Source organism: Ochotona princeps, chromosome 6, assembly GCF_030435755.1.
Source record: "Ochotona princeps isolate mOchPri1 chromosome 6, mOchPri1.hap1, whole genome shotgun sequence".
NCBI lineage: Eukaryota > Metazoa > Chordata > Mammalia > Lagomorpha > Ochotonidae > Ochotona > Ochotona princeps.
In genome coordinates this window covers 18,406,495-18,428,729 of record NC_080837.1, presented here as the reverse complement: position 1 = coordinate 18,428,729, position 22,235 = coordinate 18,406,495, and the positions used below count along the sequence as shown (strand labels likewise).

General features: G+C 46.3%; 1 protein-coding gene across 1 annotated transcript in view; it reads left to right on the top strand.

Annotated features, from left to right (window-relative positions):
• Positions 1–12,570: 12,570 nt before the first annotated feature.
• Positions 12,571–22,235, top strand: part of RAB8B (RAB8B, member RAS oncogene family) — an 86,647-nt gene continuing 76,982 nt past the window's right edge. The window contains exon 1 of the mRNA XM_004578005.2: positions 12,571–13,705. Coding sequence (XP_004578062.1) covers positions 13,582–13,705 — 124 coding nt within the window. The 5' untranslated portion in view covers positions 12,571–13,581. The remainder of the gene's footprint in view (positions 13,706–22,235) is intronic.

The window sequence follows — 22,235 nt, the reverse complement described above, 5'->3', positions numbered from 1 at the left end:
ACATGCTCTCTCCCTTTTATGTGGGGACTGAAGCTGGGGGAGAAAAGCATCTGAACACAGATTGTTGGTGACTATCAGCTGAGGGAGGGAAGGAGGGATAAAAGGAGTCTGCATAAAAATGAAATAGAGGAAACTGGGTGTGGTTCATTAATTGTAACAACTATACTAATATGAGCTGCTAATAATAGGGGAAGTGGGATAAGAGATAAGCGGGAACTCTGTTACACCTCACCACTTTTGTACATTTGAAACTATTCTGCAATTGCTTTGGGGGCTGGGAGAGGGGAGTCTAGATGGCTGTCCTGGAGACATGGTGGGAGGGTGCCACTGCTGCTGTCTCCCCAGGATGGGCAGGGGAAACAGAAGGATGAGCCAGCGTGACTCCTGGAGCCACTGAGGTGTAGGGCTCTGGGGTGCCCCAGGAGCAGCCAGAACTGCCCGGAGCTGTGGAACAAGACCCAGCCTTCTACCTACAGCTGTTCCTCAGAGTCAGGGTCCTGGCATGAGATATAAAGCAATTCCCATGGGGCCTGGCATGATGGCTCGTTGGTTAATCCTTCCTTTGCAAGCACCAAGAGTCCATATGGGCACTGGTTCGTATCATGGCTGTTCCACTTCCCTTCCAGCTCCCAGCTTGTGGCCTGGGAAAGTAGTGAAGGATGGCCCATGCCTTGGGACCCTGCTCCCATGTGAGAGACCTGGAAGAGACTCCTGGCTTCTAGCTTCAGATCACCTCAGCTTAAGCCATTGCAGCCAATTTGGGGAGTGAACCAGCAGATGAAAAATCCTTCTCTTTGTCTCTTCCCTCTGTAAATCTACCTTTCCAATAGAAGCAAATAAATCTTAAAAACAAACAAAACAAAACAAAATAAAACAAAAAACCCCTCGTGTTGTGGTCTTCCTTACTATTCACACACTCCTGGCTTCACATCGATAAGTTCTGACATTGATTTTAAGGAGACATGTCCACCTGGAGAAAGTATTTTTCAGATCAAATCCTCAAGACCAAAGATCTGGTCAAGGAAACATGGAAGATGTGTGACAGTATGCTAACTTGTTTTTGTTGTTGTGTGTTTAGATGCTGAATTTGGATTCTGCATTCTTGGCTCAGACCAGGGCTTTTTTGCTGTTCTTCTTTGTCAACATTATTCCTTACTCATCCTTGGAGGTTGGTTATATAAATTAATTTTTAAGAAGTTTTCCTTTTTTAAAAGATTTATTTATTTTTATTGGAAAGTCAGATATGCAGAGAGGCGGAGAGACAGAGAGGAAGATCTTCCATCCACTGGTTCACTCCCCAAGCCACTGCAACGTCCAGTGCTGAGTTGATCCGAAGTCAGGAGCCAGAAGCTTCTTCCGGGTTTCCCACGTGGGTGCAGGATCCCAAGGCTTTAGACTGTCCTTAACTGCTTTCCTAGGCCACAAGCAGGGGACTGGATGGGAAACAGGGCCACTGGGATTAGAACTGGCATCCATATGGGATCCCGGTGCATGCAAGGCAAGGACTTTAGCCATTAGGCTATTGTGCCGGGCCCAGAAGTTTTCCTTTTTTTAAAAAAAAAGGATTATTTTTATCTGAAAGGTATATTTACAGAGAGAAGGAGAGACAGAGAGAGCTATTCTGTCTGCTGGTTCACTCCCCAAATGGCTACAATGGTCAGAGCTGGGCTGATCCTGAGCCAGGAGCCAGGAGCTTCTTTCAGGTCTCCCACACAGGTGCAGGGTTCCAAGGCTTTGGGCCATCCTCCACTGCTTTCCCAGGCCGCAGACAAGGAGTTGGATGGGAAGTGGAGTAGCTGGGAATAAAAACACAGAGGACAAACTCATTGATCAGAGTGACTTAACCTTTCTTAGATGACTCAGCATGTCCTGGAGGACCGCATGAAACTCCAGCACTGTTACTGTGGACGTTATCTCGGGGGATGTTTAAGTATAGGCCAAAAGGTCCAAAGGGGAATTCAGCAGTGACTGGTAGATAGGACTTGACACTCCCAGCTCATTCCAGCTCTACGCAGTGTGCATGTGGCTCAAAGCCACACATCAGAATGATCCCAGTCTGTCATTACGTAAAGGAAACAGCACATTCCTAGGGCAATTATTGATAAGACTGGATTACACGTAAAGAAAGTTAAAAATAGCGCTTGCTCTTGATACTTAACTAGAGTTCATGGTTGTTGCTCATGATAGCTCAAAGAGTCCATCCCCAAGGTCTGGTCTTTTTTTGGGGGTGGGGGAAAGATAAGATTCTATTAGTACATTTTAAGGGCATTATTGCCATTATTTAATTTTATTAAAGCCCGACCATTAGATTATAATTTTTGAATGAAGGCAAACACATCTATTGCTCTGTGGCTAATATATGTCAAGCTCTGCATTCGTCACTAGGGATGCAACGTGACTATAATCCATGCCCCCGAGAACTGTGAATAATTCATCTGTAAAAACATTTCATTTTGCAATTTTCACAGCACTTCCAAAGCTGGTGTCGGATATCAGCCTGGGTATAAGGTGACCCTGTCACAGAGCCTGTAACTCATTCAAAATGCAGAACAATACAGAGGGAAAAAATGTGCCTGTCGTTGTAAAGACTTGCCATCGGTGTTTCTCCCTTAGGACTCAGCATAATGAATGTTTATGCATTTAAGATTCGAGGTTTTTCTTTTGCACCTTCAAGATTTTGGGTTACTCCATGTGTGCACAGAGGGGATGCTCATTTCAGTTTAATACCTGCCCCCCTCCCCTCAAGAGCCAAGAGCAAGGCAGCAGCCCCTCAACCCATCAAGGCAGAAGAGAGAGCTGTCACAACCCCCTGTCCTCGGCCAATCTGGGTGCGTGTGTGTGTGTGTGTGTGTGTGTGTGTGTTTCTGAGAGAGGGGAGGGACAAAGGCGGCAGCAGAGAACTGTGTCCCAGGATTCTGAAGATCCACGAGGCAGGGAAAGTTTTTCTGGGTCCCATTTTTCAGGAAGGCTGAGAACAGAGACCACCCCCTTGCTCCCCACCAGCTTCCTATAAACATGCTTATCAGGACGGTGGGACTTTAAATTTATTACTGAGATTAAATCACAGCTCTTGAAGTAGGCTTTCTGCAGGACATGGTTTCCATTAACTCAGAAGGCAGTGTGGGGAAAGATATGTACTGCCTGTCTCAGGTGCACAAGGCACACAGTCTGTTAAGGATTTGGAGAGCTGGACCATTTAAGTCTATGATGACAACATTTTGCAAAAGGCTTTGACTGGAGTCAGGGCAGAGCAAGTAAGCTGCTAAGGGTGATGCCAGCATCCCATATGGGTGCCTGTTTGATGAGTCCTGGCTGTTCCACTTCCAGTCCTGCTCTCTGCTTATATGCCTGGGAATAGAAGCAGAGGATAACCCAAGTCCTTGGTCCCCTGCACCCACGTGGGTGACCCGGTGGAAGCTACAGGCTCCTGGCTTCAGCTTGGCCCAGTCCTGTCCATTGCAGACATGTGCGGAATGATTTGTGGATGAAGGACCTCTCCTTCTGTCTCCTCTCTTCTTTCTCTGTGACTCTGCCTTTTAAATAACAATAATTTTTAAAAAGCTTTGACCACAGAACTCTTTTTTTCTAGTATCACCTACTAGTAGCTGCTGCTTCACTCCAGTGTTCTAAGGGACAGGCTCTGAGAAACACTGGGATCAGCCATCTCTGTCTCCTTGGATTTGATAACGTCTTCAAACAGACTCAAGTCTTGGGAGAAAAAGGTCAGTAGGTTTCAGTTCTTGGGGTTTAGGCCTATCAGCCGGTCCCAGGGTCACCGAAGGTGAGGCAACGGTGCTCTTTGGCCATAAGGAGCACCAGAGACAAGCTGGTGAGGAATGTCTGCTTTATTATGCACAGGTTACAGATTTTAAAGGGTAAGGAAGGGGAGGGCAGGAAGGAGCCTTCTGGCAGACCACCCCCCCAAAGACACGGTAGCTGGCTATATGACCCATGTATTTCCCTTGATCCTCCAGTTGTGTCAGAGATCATGTTCCCCATGTATTCCCCTTAACCTTCTTGCCATGTAGGAGGTCATACTCCAAATGTAGGCCTTAAAGCTGTGCCTCAGGCCATAGGAAAGTAAACTTTAGGTGATGCCTACCAGGCAGCAGGGCAGGGGCCTGGGGCAATTGCCCACATTCAGTGTCTTTGAAAACTAGATTGTCTTTTATTGGGTTAGTTTCCTATATTCTCTATTCTACTGTGAAGAGAGAAAGAAAAAGCATGAGTGAAATCTAGAGATCATCTATAGGTGCCAGAGCTTCTTGGTGTGGCAGGCACTGATGGTTCCAAGTATGCCTGAGGAGTCAAACTGAGTGAGGGGCAGGTGTCTGGCCTGGTCGGGATGCCAGCACCATGTATCAAGGTTCCTGAGTTCCAATCCCATCTCCCCTTCAGTTTCCTGCTCATGGCCACCCTGGGAGGTGATGGCTCCAGTATATAGATACTTGCTCCCAACATGTTGAAGATCCGGACTGTGTTCCTGCCCCCTGGCTTTGGGCAGGTTTAGCCCCAGCTGTCTCAGATATGTAGAGAGGACACCAGCAAGTGGAATTTGTCTCTGTTTCTCTGACTTTAAACACAGATTAAAATACAAATTTTAATGATTTGATATATATTGTATTTATTTGGGAGGGATAGAGACAGAGAGAGCTCCCTTCCACTGGTCTTCCCCTCAGATACCTGTAATAGCTAGAATAGGTCTAGCCTGGAGCCAGGAGCCAGGGGCGAGGAGTCAGGGATCAGGCTGGATCTTGCATGTGGGTGGCAGGGCCCAACTTGTACAACTATCAGCTGCTGCCTCCGAGGGTACATACTAGCAAGAAGCTAGAATTGGGAGCTGAGCCAAATTCAGTCCCAGGCACTACAGTATGAAATGGGGGTGGGGGTGAGCGGGAACTGATGTTTGAGCCATTAAGCCAAATGTTCGTATATTTAAGATTTATTTACTCCTATTGGAAAGGCAGATTTTGCAGAGAGGAGGGACAGAGAGAAATATCTTCATTCTGCTGGTTCATTCCTCAAATGGCCACAGTGGCCAGAGCTGAGCTGATCCAAAGCCAGGACCCAGGAGCTTCTTCTAGGTCTCTTAAGTAGTCACAGGGTCCCAAGGCTTTGAGCCATCTTTCTCTGCTTTCCCAGGTCACAAGCAGGAGCAGAGTAGCCAAGACACAAACCAGCACCCATTTGGGATCCCAGTGCTTACAAGGGGAGAATCAGACAATTGAGCCATCAGGCTGAGCCCTCTGAAAGATATTTTCTAGAGGCTGGTGTTGTGGCAAAGTTGAAGTAATCACCTGCAATGCCAACATCCCATACTGACAAAAGATTGAATCCCAGCTATTCAACTTCCAGTACAGCTCAAAAAGCCCAAAGCCTTGGGACCCTGCATCTCTATTGGAGACTTAGCAGAAGTTCCTGGCTCCTGGCTTTTTATCTGGCCCATCCCCAGCTGTTGTGGCCATCTGGGGCCTGATCCAGTGGATGGGAGCTCTTTCTTTCTGCCTCCCCTTTCTGTAACACCGCAGTTCACATAAAAAATGAAATTATTAAAAAATTTTCTATCAAAATCTCTCCATATGATAGTGCAGTTATTACTGAGCAGTGAATTATCCACTTTCAAGAAACTAATGAGAAGAACAGTGGCAAAGTCAGAGTCCAAAGTCCAGGTAAATTTGCTCCTAATGACAAAGATTAAATTATCTGTTTTTGATATTGAACTCCAGAGGAGCTTCTGATATATATATGTATTTTTTCTTCTTCTCTATAAGTATTGAGGGTGAGTCATGAATTCCTTCGGCACTGAGACTGGGAAAAGTGAACTGATAGCTACTATTCTGGCCTAAGTCTGTATCTTAGTGAAAGTCTCTTTTATGCCAGCTTGAAAACGTATCCCTCATCACTTTATGAGGGCTTTGCCTAGGGCTAGGACAGGAACAATTGTAGGCATCAGCTTCTTTTTATGCTGTTTGCATGTAAAGATTTCTTTACCTCCAAAGTGTCCTGTCCTCCCCACCCCATTCCTCCCGCCCCCACGAATAGAAATTGGCTCTCCCGCATTCTCAACAACAGGGCATTAAAGAACCAAGAGATCCGCACTTTTTTCTCTACAGAACTGCTGTGGAGTAGCAGACGGCAAATCCAAATGTTTTGCTCTGGAGACATATGGGCTGGGCCTCTGTGTTTCATAAAAGCCTCAATGAATATTAAGCCCTGAAGGATGCCATTCACGGCAGAAGGAACATGTGGTACTAATCCCCTTCCCACCCAAATGGACTCTCATTAAGCCAGAGAGCTCTTTGGAAAGTACTAGGGGGAAACTGCTATGTGACTGAGATTTCATTAGCCGTTCTTAATCGGAGTCATCATCTGGACCCGTTGGAATCCCTCTTTAGCATGATTATCTCTTCAGCATTCTATTAGATTGCAGCATCAGTTCTCATGGCAAATCCTGAAGGTGAGTGATCAGAGGGTTGTTCTTCCTTCCTTTCCTATATATTCCTTGGTCAGCCTGAGCAGTGGGGGCAGTCCTCCGGAGACAGAGATGAGGTATCTTGTCAAAGGATCCAGAGCACTTCTAAAACACGTTCCTTGATAAACTCCTTGCAGCAGGAAGGGAGGCAAAGTCCCATGTTTTTAAGGTTTTTCAGGAAATGATTCTCCCCATGAAGTAGGAATGGGAGGCAGGAATCTGATTGGATTCAGCCTCACATGCAAAGTAGAATTTCGTTTTTCTCTAACCCAATACTTTGGCCAGCTGGTAAGTCGCTGTTCCTGTCCCAGACAGGCCTGAAACTTTGCACTCCTTTTGAAAGAGAGAAGTACTGATAACTGAGTCATAAGGGTGTGCTCACTGCTCTTCAGAACAAGGAACTAGGTGTCTCGGGCTCCTTTCCCAGCACCACACTGTGCATGGCCTCCTAGGGATCTGTGAGGTCCCAGAGGCCGCTGGTAAGTCCCCTGGGTTCACCCAGGGGTGGGGTGGCCTGGGAGAGCAGGTCAGTAAGACCAGAAGCTGCAGATCTTAAGGTTATCTGGTAGGGGAGGCTGCATTCAAGGGGCTAAAGGATTTCATTTCTTCAAGATTTGTCATATTTAATTGGAAGAGCTACAGAAAGGGGGAGAGAGAGAAGGACACATACAGATCTTGCTTCCACTGGCATTCCCCTGGCAACAACCAGGGAAGAGCCAGACCACAGCCAGGAGCTTCATCTGGATCTCCCACGGGGGTGCAAGGACCTAAACACTTGGGCCATCTTATGGTGTTTTCCCAGGCCATTCGCACGAAGGTGGATCAGAAGTAGAGCAGCCAGGACATGAACTGGTGCCCACAGGGGATGCCAACATCATAGGAGGCAGTGCCTGTACCAGTTACTCCAGAGCTTCACCTTTTTCAGTATCTTTTAGAGTCAAACCTATATCTAATATTTAATATTCCTTAGTGATTTTTTAAAAAAGATTCATTTATTTATATTGGAAAGTCAGATTTTACGGAGAGAAGGACAGTCAGATAGGAAGATCTTCTGTCTGCTGGTTCACTCCCCAAGTGTCTGCTAAAGCCAGAGCTGAGATGATCCGAAGCTAGGAGCTAGAAGCTTCCTCTGGGTCTTACACATGGACACAGGGTCCCAAGTCTTTGAGCTGTATTCTATTGCTTTCCCAGGCTACAAGCAGGGAGTTGGATGGGAAGCGGAACAGCCAGGATACGAACCAGCATCCATATGGGATCCCAGCACATGCAAGGTGAGGACTTTAGCTACTAGGTTATTACGCCGGGTCCACGATTAAGTATTTTTATGCAAGTCATTTACTTTCATAAGTACCCCAATGCTTTTGTGAAGCTGATCTTGTTTCAGTTGATCTTGACTTTGGTATTGGATCAAAATCCATTTTAGAGTTGGTCTCCAAGTTTACCATAAGCTCCATCCACAATACATATTATTGAGTGCACCTTCACCTTACCTGACACAATAATTGTACAAAATAATTGTTGCTGAGTTAATGTACAGACTGAAATGTAATAACACTTTATTATCATAAACTTTATAATTAGACAAAGAACTAATGCAAGAGCTATTACAATGGATTCCTTCTAAGATACCCTAGTTGGAATCAAACATGGAATCCCACTCTCCACAGCCTGTACTTGTACCTCACTTTCCCATTGACTGGACCCTGTCCAGAAATGAAGTTACCCCAAATAGTTACAGCTTGGGTGGCTGCTTCTTTATTTATATGATTAGCTATTTCCCTTAAGCCCCAAGAAAAAAATTTTACCTTCATCTGGGCATTGGCCTTTACCCTTGACTCAGGCTCCTGTGCAAGAGAGAGTCTTCAGTTTAGCCATGTTCATTAACTCAGGGCTAAGGGATACCTGTTCTTCCCACACCCCCTACATTAACTTTGTTCTAAGAAGTCAGATGTGTAGATATTTGTTAGACAGAAACTGTAATTTCAGGTGGTTCTTTATCATGTTATTATCATCTATCTCATTTTTGTCCACCTGTTGCATCCAGTGGTGATTTAGTGTCAAACAGGTAACCATCAGTTTAGTATAAATATGAGATCTATCAGACTGGAAGCCTGACCCATCAGAATGGATGTTCAATTAATCCAAATGGATATCCAACCAATCAGAATGGGTGCCTTAGTAATTTGAATGAAAAGCGAACCAACTAGACAAAAACAAACAAACAAACAAACAAACAAAAAAAAAACAGTCAACCAACTAGAATGGACATTTGACCCATCAGAATGAATGTGTGTTCCAAGCAAGCAAATACCTGCTTCACACTTACCGTGGAATTTTTCACCTGTCAGCTCTCTCCTCAATTAACTGGGGGCAAACTGAGGGCAGGGACCACAGGATGTGTATCTTTGTATCCTCCCAGTGGCCTTGCTGAGTTGGGTTTCATAATATGGGTTTAATGAATATCTGTTGGAGTGGACATTATTCACTTAGTGATGGCTCAGGAAGCATCTGTGGGTGGAAAGAGCGCAGTCCGCCCCTCTCTGATGAGGATAATTACAGAATTATACCATTAGAATATCACTAAACAAACAATGTTTTTGGATGACACACAGCTGATAAAAGAGAAATTGATGCTTTTAATGGCTTATCCTTCAATATGATCTTCTCAAGCTAGAAACATAATATATAATCACATTCACATCGGTTTCTTAAACACAAAAATGAATAGAGTAATTAGAGGAAGAATAACATATAAATATTAGGTAAGATATAAATAGAAAGTTACTGGCAAGGCCTAAAATATCCATGTCTTACAGCAAATGATATATGAAATTGTCCCAGATATTTTTTAAATAGCGAGGCCAGGGGCCAGGTGGCCTAACAGGCTAATCTTCCACTGGTGGTTCCAGCTTTCTGTATGGGTACCTGTTTGAGTCCCAGCTGCTCACTTTCAATCCAGCTCCGTGCTAATGGCCTGGGAGTAGTGGAGGAAGGCCCAAGGCCATCACATAGGATACCCAGAAGAAGCTCCTGATTCCTCACTTTGGATTGGGCCAGCTCTGGCTGTTGTGGCCATTTGGGGAGTAAAACAGCTAATGGAAGACCTCTCTCTTTCTCTCCCTTCCCCCCTTTCTCTAACTCTTTCCAGTAAAGATAATAAATCTTTAAGAGAGAGAGATAAAAAGAGATATTCGTGGTGGCTGATGGGTTTGAAAAAAATAGGCTCTGACATGACAGTTATAGGTACCATTCATTCATTTGGCAAGATAGTTGAATGCCTACTATGTCTCAAAACTTCATCCTGGGCATGCTGGGAACACAGCAAGAAATTATCAGTGTCTTTTAAAACTGCTCAAGTTCCAAGAGAGAAGAAAAAGAAGCACACAAACCATTTCATAACAGAGACAGAACTTATTCGACAGCTGAGTCACCAACCAGTGAAGACAGTCGCCATGAAGGACATCTTTGTTGCCCACTGGGACATCTGTGCTCCACAGATGGCCGAGGGCCAGAGCCCCAGAGTGGTTGGGCTGAAGTGTCAACAGCGGTGGCCAGAGGCTGCTTTGCTCTCAATGTCTGGGGACTCTGTAAGCTCCTAGGTTCTTGTAGGATACAATCAAGGGGGCAAAACAGCCCCAGCAGCGAATGCTACTGGTTTTGCTAGCTTTTGACAAGTAGAGATCTCACTCACATTTAGTTTCCCTTCAAGCAAGTAAGATGGTTGACATTGTTTGCATTCATATGTTATGGAGGAGGAATTGGCATCAACGTAAACATGCTTAAATTATTTTCAAAATTTGCCTAGAGAACGTAGACTCTCAAGGACATTATTTGTAGAGTCTTTGGGACTGACAGGTTGTGCCTTTGACCCCTTGGATGAATAAACTACAGCTGGAAGTGAATGATGCTGTGGGAATTGTGTGAGTCTGACTTGCTACCAAGAGGACAACCAGATAGATGACAAAAAGAATCCCAGAAGAGGGCAGAAACAAAAGAATGTAGGAAAATGAAATGAAAGCCAATGCCACTTGGATAAAGAGTGACTGTAGCAGCCAGCAGCCCATTGGCTGTGGTGCCCTCAGCTCTGCAAACAGACTGAGTGTCCACTCCATGCAGCAAAATGCCTTGAATCGGGGGGTACTCAGTTACTACCACCAGAATCTTATTTCTGAATAACATACTGTTATACAAAACAAGAAGTTACCCAAAGAAAAATCTTTTTTTTTGATTGACATAATGTCAATTGCTTTAATGGTTCAGTTCTGTTATCCACAATTTTAGCAATATGAAAGCTCCAATGGGGGGGGGGTGGACATTGTGGCTCGGGGGTTAAGCTCCCACTATGGTTGCCTGCCTCCCATTCCAGAATGCCTGCAATCAAATCCTGTCTCCAGCTCCCTGCTGATGCACCTGGAAAGCGGCAGATGATGGCCCCAGGCCCTGAGTCCCTGCCCTTCTTGTGGGAGCTCCAGATGAAGTTCCTGGCTTTCGACTGCCAGCTGTGGTAGGCTTTTGGGGAGTGAACCAGTGGAAGCAAGATCTTCTCTCCTTTGTCTTTTCTTCCCTCTTGTCATTGTTTCAAAGAAAGAAATAAATCTTTGGGCCTGGCGCGGTGGCCTAGCGGCTAAATTCCTCGCCTTGAACGTGCTGGGATCCCATATGGTCGCCAGTTCTAATCCCGGCGGCCCCACTTCCCATCCAGCTCCCTGCTTGTGGCCTGGGGTGGCAGTTGAGGATGGTCCAAACCTTGGTACCCTGCACCTGCGTGGGAGACCCAGAAGGGCTCCTGGCTTCCGGATCAGCGCAGTGCAGGCCGTTGTGGCTCACTTGGGGAGTGAATCATCGGACAAAAGATCTTCCTCTCTGTCTCTCCTCTCTGCATATCTGACTTTGCAATTAAAAAAAAAAAATCTTAAAAAAAAAGTCCCAATAGTATTCCCACTTGGTAGTACAGCAAAAACTGGGGAAGTGAAATGAGGCAGAAATGTTGTTTTAAAATTCCCATGAATTAACAAAATTTCCCTGTGGAAATTTAGGGACTTTAAAATTCCTGATTCTAGCTTTTCTTCTGAACGTTAAGTTCTTGTTCACAGAGAATGACAAAAGTTGCCATCAGATGATGGGACTGACAGTTATTTTAGTAAGTACACATTTTTAACAGAAGATTCCACTCATTTCTAGAGCTCCCCCTCACCTCTCCTCCCCTCGCCAAGCACCCAAGAAAGAGGATGAAGGTGGGGCACTGGTCTGTCCACACTTACTCAGAACCTGGCTGAAGCCAAGGTCAGAGATTTGTCCAAGGACTGGCTCTGGCAGAGTCCTAGCCTGTGCTAGAGGAATTCCTTCTTATTAAGGGTTAGATCCTGTGACCTAGGCTCTAGAAGCTAAACATTTGGTCAGCAGCTGCAGTGACCATGGCTCCCTGGGTCCTGCAGAATCAGGAACCAAGTGATGCGTTTCATCTTCAGCACAGTGCAGCACAGCACAGCAGCTCTGAAAGCCAACTCAACGACCAGCTAAGCTGCATCTTCTGCCACTGTAGGATGGAGAATGGGGTATCTGTTCTCTTCTTCAGCTCACCATCCACATAGTTTTTCCTCTGGTTTCACGGAGTCCACTGGCTCCCAACTCTAACCTTTCAGCAGGTGCCTCCCAGCATGGCTGGGGCCATAGGGATATTTATCACACCATTTGCCAACCACACAAACTGATCAACTTAAATAAACCAGTCTGCTACAGACTTACTCCGGTGGCGCAACAGCAACGCCACCTAATTTCATTTCTCTCTCCTTTGTGGAGACCGCCTGGAAGCTCCCTACCCTGGAAAGGTAATCAGCTGGTCAGTGGTTCTCAAACACTAACCATGGTTGTTGACCTCAGGACCCCTTTATTCTCTTCAACATCTTTGTGGATTCCAAGAGCTTCTGTTGTGTGGTCTTTTACATTCTAGCCATGAAAATGGAGGTGGGAGGAGAGTGAGAAAATCCCCAGTTGCCCTCCGTGGCCTCTTGTTGGCTCCCTTCTTCCATCTTACTGGAACCTGGAAACACCTTTCCAAGAAGGGTTTCTCCCGCTAGTGAACGAAAGAGGATTGGACTATGCAGCCAAGAACCCAAAGCACGAGTCTAAGGCGTTACGCAACAATGAGTTAAACGGCTCCCAACAAGATCTCCCTGCCATTGGTCACCATAAGCAGAACCCAAACTTCGAGCACTTCTGCAGGGCCCAAGGTGTTTTCAACGTGTTTTCACACCTCTCCCCACCAGGATCTCACTGGATTTTCTCTACACACCCCTAAAGCATCTTGTTTGCCGTCCACTTGGCAGATGCGCGGCCCGCCTACAGGGGTCACGGCGACAGAGGCGCGACCGAGGGCAAGTCTTCACTCTCTCAATTCCCAAGCTCCGTCGTAGCCTAACATCTTTATAGGGCACAGACTCAAGGCTCCTGCCTTCCCGGGCCTACACGGACCTGGGGAGCGGCCGCGCAAGCACGTGGGGCCGTTCCGGGGAGCACAGGCTTGGGGAAGGCTGTGGGGAAGCAGAGGCGGTGCTAGGCGGGAGCTGGAGAAGTCGAGGAACCCCTGCCTCGGCAACCGTCGCCGAGGAAAGCCGGACTCTCCGAAGTCCCGGCGGAAGAGCTGCGGGAACGCTGACGCTTGGGATGCCGAGGTCCTAGGTTTGACCTGCGCCCGCACACAAAGAAACACCGAAGTTCAGTTCCGGCATCTCGAGGAGCAGTTAGAAACGGAGCCTCCCTTCCCAGCTGCAGCGGACACGCCCACTCCACCCCGTCACCCAGCCCGGATTCCATCTTCACGTGCCCGGGCCGCGGGGACTGTCCGTGCCGGGCACGCCCGAGCTTCGCCCCCACCACCTCGCGAGGAACTACAGATCCCATGAAGCCCTGAGGGGCGCGGGTGGTGATGACGACACGTTCACGGATTGGTCGCGCGGGGCGGGGCGCGCAGGCTTTCTCCAAGGGGCGGCGCGGGGCGCGGGGCGGGGCGAGTGGCGGCGCGGCGGGCACGCCCCCTCGCCCGCGGCCCCCTCCCCGTCTCTCCCTGCCGCCTCCTCGAAGCTCCCCGGTCAGAGGGCCGGAGCAAGAAGATGGCGAAGACGTACGATTATCTGTTCAAGCTGCTGCTCATCGGCGACTCGGGAGTGGGCAAGACCTGTCTCCTGTTCCGCTTCTCCGAGGACGCCTTCAACACCACCTTCATCTCCACCATTGGTGAGGGAGGGGGCTGCGGCCCGGGACCGGGGGTTGAGAAATAGAGGTGGAAGACGGGGAGTGCGAAGGGGCCGGAGAAAGAGAGGGGACGGAGGGGCTTGGGAGCCCTAGGAGCGGCGACCCGGGTTCGGCTGGGCGGCCGGAGCAGGGCGTGAGGGAGAGGGGCGCGCGGGGACGTGTGTCTTGAGGGTGAAGAGGGAACTCGGGGGCCAAGAAAGGGGAACGGGAACCAGAGGAGCAAGGACTGGGGTGGGGGTGGTCCTGGGGCGACGTGGAGGCTGGCAGGGAGGGTTCCAGAGGGACAAAGTGGGGAGGGGACACAGGAATCTCTTGGACAGCGAGAAGCGGGCTGGCTAGTGGTTGTGCAAAAAAAAAAAAAAAAAAAAAAAAAAAAAAGGATTACAGGACAGGAAAGAGAAAGGAAATGTGAAGGGGGGAACAAGGGGCTTGATGAAGGGATGAGAGGGCTGGGAAATCCTGAGACGGAGGACGCGAGGGACAGAAGTGAGAAGGGAGCTGAGGGAAATGAATGACTAGGAGAGGAGGCATGAGGGGACCCCTGGCTGCCGACCTCTGGACCGAGATTGGGGGGCGGGAGCGGGGAGGAGGCAGAGGGAAACTGCAGGTAGAAGAGTTCTAGGTGAGGTGGGAGGAAGGAGCGGGATGAGGAGAGTCCGGTGTGGCCAGAAAGGAAAAGGGAAAGCAGCTGTAGGCAGTGGAGAAAGGTTAGGCAGAGAGGAGGGCTCCAGGGAGAGGGGTGCGGGACTTTCCCCAGTTCCTGGGCGCTCTGCTGACCATGTTCAAATGCAGGAGAAAGCAAAAGGGGGAAAAAAGTGACTAATGATGGGATCACGTCTGTGGAGCATTCAGTGTGAACGCGTGTGCAGGGGAATGCTGGCTTTGGGGAGTGAGGTGGTCAGGAAAATAGGGCTCACCCCTTTGCTGCCATCTCCTGAGAGTTCTCAGGTTCTTACCAACTGGGGGACTTGGTGTGCCAGACAGCCTCTCAGCCTGAGGACTGGTTGCATCCTTCTTGCCACCCTCTGTTTTGTTTTGGGTCTACGGCTGACTTTTGGAATAAATGTACCCATACTCTGGTTACCTGCAATGGACTCAAGATGATTAAATTGTGGCCGAGAGGTGGCCTCCCTACCTTCTTATAGGAAGATTCGTGTTTGAATACAAAGATCTCTGGTTTATCCTAAAGTGAAGAGTAAGCAGAGTGGGTCTGAAGTGGCCTGAAGAAGTGCCGTTACCATCATTTCCCTAGTTAAAAAGCTGCAGTTAGTGAAGCACCTTAAGAATCTCTGTTTTGGGCTGCCTAGGAGGTGTTTCTGGCTTATAAAAGTGGCTCATTTAGGCGTCTCTTAAATGGTTCTGCTACTATTTCTCCCCATGAATTTCTGAATTGGGAAATAATGGAAAAGTAGTGCTTTGGTAATAAGTGTGTTTACATATTTGTGTGTTTTTAGGGGGATAATTTGTCATCTTTCTTTCTTCTTTTTTTTGGCTAGAGAATGTGCGAGTTTAGAGCACTCTTCCATGAATTAGAGAGGCTCCAGTTAGTTGGTAAATTGTGGATTGTGTGGCCTGGAACACCCACTGGGTGCCATGCTGACTGGGCTGAAGGAAGTTTGAGTTGCAAGCTCTTGGCAGTCTGTTTTGAGTGGAACTTTTTTTTTTTCTGAGGAAGCAGATTTTAAATGTTATCGCAAGTATATAACCAAGAGATTTGGTGGGAGCTGACCTGGTGACTGGAGGGTGTTGAGTTTTGACCCTGGTACTTGTGTCGAAGTCCCACCTGATTAATTTCCACTGCCAAACGTGTTCTGCAGTGCAGGTGGGGAAGGACTTTTTTCCCACAGTGAGCAGGTGGCCTTTTGTCCTTTGGCTGTGTGACCGTCCAGAAGCAGTGTCCTGCCCTGAGCCTGGGCAGATTTCATGGAAGCCCTTCCTGTGGAGCAACTTGGATGAGTTAGGCTTGCTTAGAATAGTTTAATCAGTTTTCTCTCCCCCACCCCTCTCTTCATTTTGCTCCCACATTTCCTTTAAGGGTGTTGTCTTCTTTTCAAAATAGCAACTTTTAGACATGGCTTTTCATTCTGAAGGATTAGAGTCTTTGTTGAGCAGGTTTTTTTTTTTTTAAGTTGATGAATGAAGTAAGGTTCTCTGGAAGATGGCAGCTGTGCAGGCATGCACCCCAGCAGCCTCTGACAGTGGAGGGGGCAAGGTAGGCATTCACTGGGGGTGAGTCTCATGGGAAGAAGGCTGTGAGCCACGTCCTCATTTGATGTGGAGGAGGGGAAAGCCCACGGCCCTCATTGAGTCCCAGAGCCCTGACAGGAAGTGGTGACATGCTGCCTTCAAAGAGCAGAAGAATTTATATACCTGAAATGCAATGCCTTGTACTTGATATTAAACTGGGGAAGACAGCTGAGTGTTAAGATCCTTCTAGTGAAAAATCTTTCCCCCCATGGCACTCACAGGCTTGGGGGTATTCACATCACTAGCAGCCAAATCTGTTTTCACCCCAGCCCCTCACACCAGCCGCAAGTGGTGTACAGCCCTCTGGTGACCGTTGGTGGTCCATCTCTTTTCCAGAGCCTCTCTGACTGGGTTCTGACAAGGGCTTCCGTAGCTCTGCTGGCCACACTTGACAAGCTCCTCCCTGTCTCAGGAAACATCCCCTTGGTCACAGGAAAGGCCCGTTTCTTCACACCTGTGGCTGGTGTGTGTGTTGTGGTAGATGGAGGTGCAAGTCTGTCTCTTGCCACAAAGATACATTTCAGACTTAATTTTGCATTGTCAATATTTAAGTCATTGTTAAAGTCGGCCATCTTTAGATGCTGTTTTGATGGGCGTTCTGTCATCATGAAAGGAAAGAGACATTTCGTCATTTGATTCAAGTTACACTCGTTTCACACTTTGTTGGCATGATTCTCTAAGATGCTGCTCTCTTCTCTGGGGTTTCAGCTCCCTTCATTGCCTTTCTGCTTATTGGGGTGGTAGAAGGTAGATTTTCTTTCATCTGACTTCTTGGGGGATCTTCCAGGAGAAATCAGACAGATAATCCTTTTTCACTATGAAGTTATGGATGCTTTATCCAACTGAAATTATATGCTCTATGCCTAGCACCAACCAGCCTTTCAATCTGAATGTTTGGAAAATGAAAATTTGTTGACTGACTTGAAAAAAAAAGACCACCGCTTATAAAATAACAGTTGGTCAATGCAGTTAGCTCTGTGATGTATTTCCAGTGGTGTATGAGTATTTGTCAGCACTGATACAAGGGCATCCTGGCATTTTGAAATGTCCCTGTACCGAGCAAGGTGCAAGAGGAGCAAAGAGAGATAACCCAGCCCTGTCTTCTGACAGGATCTTTCCCTTTGCTCGCTCTCTCCTGCCCTGCCCCCTTCTTCCTGTTAGGTATTTCCTGAGTGGTTTCATTATTTGGTAGAGTCATAGTTTGACAGCACAGGAAGTGTTGGCAGTTAGCTGCCTATGTTCCGTCCCAGTTTTATAGATGAGGAAAATGAAAGTTTAGTTGACCCTCAGAAATCACCTAATTGGCCAAATGCCTCAATCTGAACATAGGTTGTTACATGTACTAAAATGTCACAGTGGACATCTTTATGTAGATGTAGTTAGCCTTGTATCAACTACAAATCAATTAAGTTGAAAAAGTCACATCCTAGTTACAGTAGAGCCTGAAGAGGAGCCCCAAAGCCAAGTGTGTATGATTATCACAATAGCGCTGCTACTGCTTCTAATCAGTGTGGTCATCTTCATTAATCCATGCCCTTTCTTTTTCCAGGGAAGAATTTGATATCGCCCATCTATCTTTAGGTAGGGAAAGTCAAGATGGTCCCACTTTAGTCAAATCTGTTTAGGGAAATATGGGAGTCCCTAAAAAAGTGCATGGAAAATGAATTTGAAAGAGAACTTTATTTTAGTACAAAAAAGATTTTGAAATTGGTGTTTTTGTGTGTGTGTGGTTTTTTTTTTTTGTGTGTGAACTTTGGGACCCTCTCACATGATAATTGTTACTACAGTGATCCGAGTCCCGTAGGGATTGGTGCTGGAAGAACTCAGCACTTAGTTGTCCTTTGCCCTTTTTTCCTGTGTCTGCAGTGTCAGGTAAGGAGATCAAAGTGCATCCTGCCCTGGAGATTCCTTCCACGTGTAGGACCACTATGAAATCATGGATTGCTATTGTCACAGATTAGTTTCATCGAAGCACTTGGAGAGATTTTATTCTGAAATATTTGATTATTTTTTCTTGATTTCGTGTTCTTTAGAGTCAAGGTTGTACACTGCAGCTCATGAACCAAATAATGTGACCTATAGCCTGTTTTTATGCAGTCCGCAGGCTCAAAATGTGTTTTTTTGAAACATTTTTTTAAAGCCTTTTAAAAAATAAAGTACTGAAGAATATGCAACAGAGATCATATGTGTCCCACAAAGCTTAAAAATATTTACTTTCTGGTCTTTTGTTAAAAAAAAAAGCTTGCTGACCCTTGCTTAAAATTGAAAACTGTTTTGAGTTGGTAGGATTTCAAAGCTTTTATCAAGACTTATTGACTGAAAAAAATAAACTTTTGTCATATTTACATTCTTATCCAAGATGATATCAACATTTGGCTGAGAATAATCCAGATATGAGAAGCAAGTTGAATTTAGTTTTGGTAGTTTGTTTTCCTTGGTTTCTTTCAACTTCTCAAAAATATGCAATGAACATATGAGTTGAGATTGAACATACCGTACATGGAGGCTTGTTTGCATGTCATTGTGTTCTTTCAAAGCTGTCAGCGCACTTTTCATCTCGGTGACGGCTTGGATAATGACACCAGTTCAGAAAAAAAGCCCTGAAATGCAATGCTTCATGATAGAGGATTCACCTCAGCTCCTCAGTTAGTGTTCTGGAATGAAAAAAGGCATTCTGCACATGCAGGGTGGGCATGGGGAAACTGAGTCTTGGTTCTGCCTGGAGATTCATGTGCTTTCATAAAGAGCTTCACAGCAGGTTTCCTGCAGGATGGCAAGTCTGGGAGAAGGTTCCTTGGCCACTGCTGCTTCGTACAGGGCTGCTTGGCTCCAGAGAGGGACACCGGAGGGGAATGGCTTTGGATAGCATTGTTGAGAGGAAAGCAAGTCCTTTGGACACAGGACGACATGCTGCACTTGCTTCCTGAACTGAATCTGAAAACAGATTCTTGAGCAGAACGTGGCATCTGGAGTGGAAGCCTCGGGGGCCGCCGGCTGGAGTGGCTGTCCGCCTGCCTTGGCACGGCACCTTCTCAGGGTCAGTCCTTCTTTGTGTGAGCCCATTGGCTCCTTTGGAGAATTTTACAGGAGAGTTTTTATAGCAGGATGAGAAAGAGTTGGAGTGAAGATGGGGAAGTAGATTTTGGGTGGTGAGTAATATTGTGGCCTGTGATATCACCAAGCTTCTCAAGTGAGGGCATGGAAAGATACAAAGGGAAGTTGAGCGCCAGATTATAAACTGTTACTATGTAGGTGAGGGCTTGTAAACTAAGTGGATCAGATAGGAGGCTTGAATAAGGGGAGTGGGTCCTGAGTGGGGTTGGAAAGGTGTGATCTAGACTTGGGCAGACCAGAGTGTGAAAGGATACTTCCAGAGTTGTGAAAAATGGCATTAAAATTTAAGCTGGTATGAAAATTTTTTTGAAATCTGTGCTGGGGATGGTGGTGGGTTGGGGTGGTAGCTTAGAAAGTTGATGAAAATGCATTCATGAAAAAATTAAGTATGAATTTTAAAAAATGCACCAAAAGATAAAGTTTGTTTTTTTGTTTATTGTTCAAAATCTTACTGTTCCATAAACAGCAAAGCAGAGAGACAGAGCTAGGCTGAGGGAGAGTTGCCATTTACCGGTTCACTCCCTAGGATGTTGAGCAAGGAAAATCTGGAGCCAGGAATGTAATCCAGGCCTCGTGTTGGGTAGCAGGGACCATGTTTCTTGAGTCGTATTTTGTTTTCCTTTGTTTCTGTGACACACAGATAGACACGCACACCTCCAGAGAAAGCTCCCATCTGCTGACTCCCTCCCTAAAAGCGCCCTGCTGCTAAAGCTGGGAGATGGAAACCCAGTCCAAATCTCCCACATGGACGCCAGGACCCCAAGTATTTGAGCCATCACCCCTGCATCCCATGGTTTGTGTTATTACAATTGGGATCTGGTACCAGAACTAGAACACAAACAACCCTACCTGTATCATTCATTCATTTACCATTTATTTTATTTTATTTTTTTTTAAGATTTATTTATTTTTATTGGAAAGGCAGATATACAGAGAAGAGGAGAGACAGAGAGGAAGATCTAACATCTGACAGTTCACTCCCCAAGTGGCCACAACGGCTGGAGCTGAGCCAATCCAGAGCCAGGAGCCAGGAGCTTTTTCCAGGTCTCTCATGTGGGTGCATGGTCCCAAAGCTTTGGGCCGTCCTTGACTGCTTTCCCAGGCCACAAGCAGGGAGCTACATGGGAAGCGGACCCACCAGGATTAGAACTGGCACCCATATGGGACCCCAGCACGTTCAAGGCAAGGACTTTAACCACTATGCTATCATTGCCAGGCCCAGTTTACCATTTATTTTAAAGACAGATTGCTCGTCTGCTGATTCACTCCCCAAATACTCAGAGCAGCTGGCATCTGTGCCAGGCCAAAGACAGGAGCTAGAACTAAAGCTTGATCTCTTACGTAGGTGGCAGGGCCCCAGGTACTTAAGCTTGAGCTTTTTCCATGAGCAGGTTGAAGTACCCTTATATCCCTGCCTGAAAAAATGGGTGTTTTTCAGCTGCAACTTTTCTGTAGCTATGCTAGAAAATCTCCTGTTTCAGGATAAGCAGAAAATGTCTCATAAATACTCATATTTATGTGCAACTAGTAAAACGAAACAAAACCAATGTTGGCGTCATTCCATAAAGGGCTCCACAGCCCTGTGAGCCAGCAAGTTGCAGACCAGGCATGATAACTAGAATATGTGGCAGTCACACTACCTTCAAATGGATCCTTGACCAAACCCAGCATTTGTGTGAAAAAGGCCTGAACTGTTTTCACTGTCCAGGCAGATGAAGTGACTGGCTCATATTTGGTGTTAGGAAGGCAGCGTGTTGAATTAGGCAAAGTAGTGGTTCTGGAATCAGATGTGAGACTGTTTTAGACCTCTGCCATCCCTACCCTTGTGATCACTGGTGAGTCACTTGTCCCCAGGAGCCTTAGTAACTTCCCCTGCAATGTGCTGTAATAACATGGTACCTACCCTGAGCAGTCACTCTGAGTTTTCTAAGGCAGGAATCAAGTCTTAGTCAACTTATAAATCACGAAGGCATGAATTAAATGACGGCTCAACTTGATCAGTGAATGGATAGTTGGGAGACTTGTGAAAGTGTAATATGAGCTGTGAAGCATTACGTAACTCTGCTTTCTTTCATAGCATTTCAGACGATTGGATTATTTCGGGGGATCACTTCTCGGCCTTTTGGCTAAGATCAAGTGTAGATTATTTCGGGTGATGTCTGAGTTAAGATTAAATGTGCTTCATCTGAATTCTCAATACAAGAATGGGCCTTTTTCCCAGCATAATGCCATGAAACTTTCTACATCTGTTTTAAAGGGTTGTTTTAGACTGTGAAAGGTACTTCATTTATCTTTTAGTCTCTATAACAAGCTGTTTTAGCACTCTGTTTCGAACACTCCCCCCAACATAAATACCAAATAGAAAACGAGTGAAATCACTGGATTGCATTAACAGAGCCATTTCAGCTTTCTCTCTGCCCATTAGCTTCAAACAATGCAACAGATGCCTGTTAACAGTTTCCTGCCCATTTTTAATTAGCAGATGGGACTGTGTTTGTGTCTGTGTCCTGCCTGGAGCTCATTTGAGTGATTGGTAGTGAGTGGTTTAGAACTTGAACTCAATAAAGCCAGATTCTATTTTTAAAAAGATGTATATAAATGTTTACTGTATAGAACACTTGCATATCACACTGGGACAGCGTATGATCTGAGGTTTGCAGATATATTTTCTGCCCTTATTAGTGGGAGAAAAACAATTCACCTTTTTATGTTTTAAATGAATGTTTTACTTTAGTCTTGGCAAGTGTCATGAAGTGGCTCTCTTTAAAAAGCCATTGCAGTATTTGGACATGGTGTGTTGAAGAATACGGAAAGCTGAGTTGAAGTAGGCTTCACCGTAGTGTGTTGGCAAGTATGCAAGTCTGGGATGAAAAATGCCCGTAGTGAAGACTGGTCATGGCTGCCTGCGATACCGTGTTCTGTGGCGGTCTGGGGTCCTATGAGATCTTGGTAATACCGGTGGCTGTCACGGATACTAATGCCTGCTGTGGGCTATGGGCTGAGAAGGAGGGTGGCACATCCCACACCTTTGCTATTTTTACAAGTGCCTAGTTACTTGCTGTCCAGAATATTATGGCAAGATCTCTTTGTTAGTAATACTATTGGGGAATAGCCCTTAGGTATCTTATGTCTGGAAATCTGCTCTGCAATG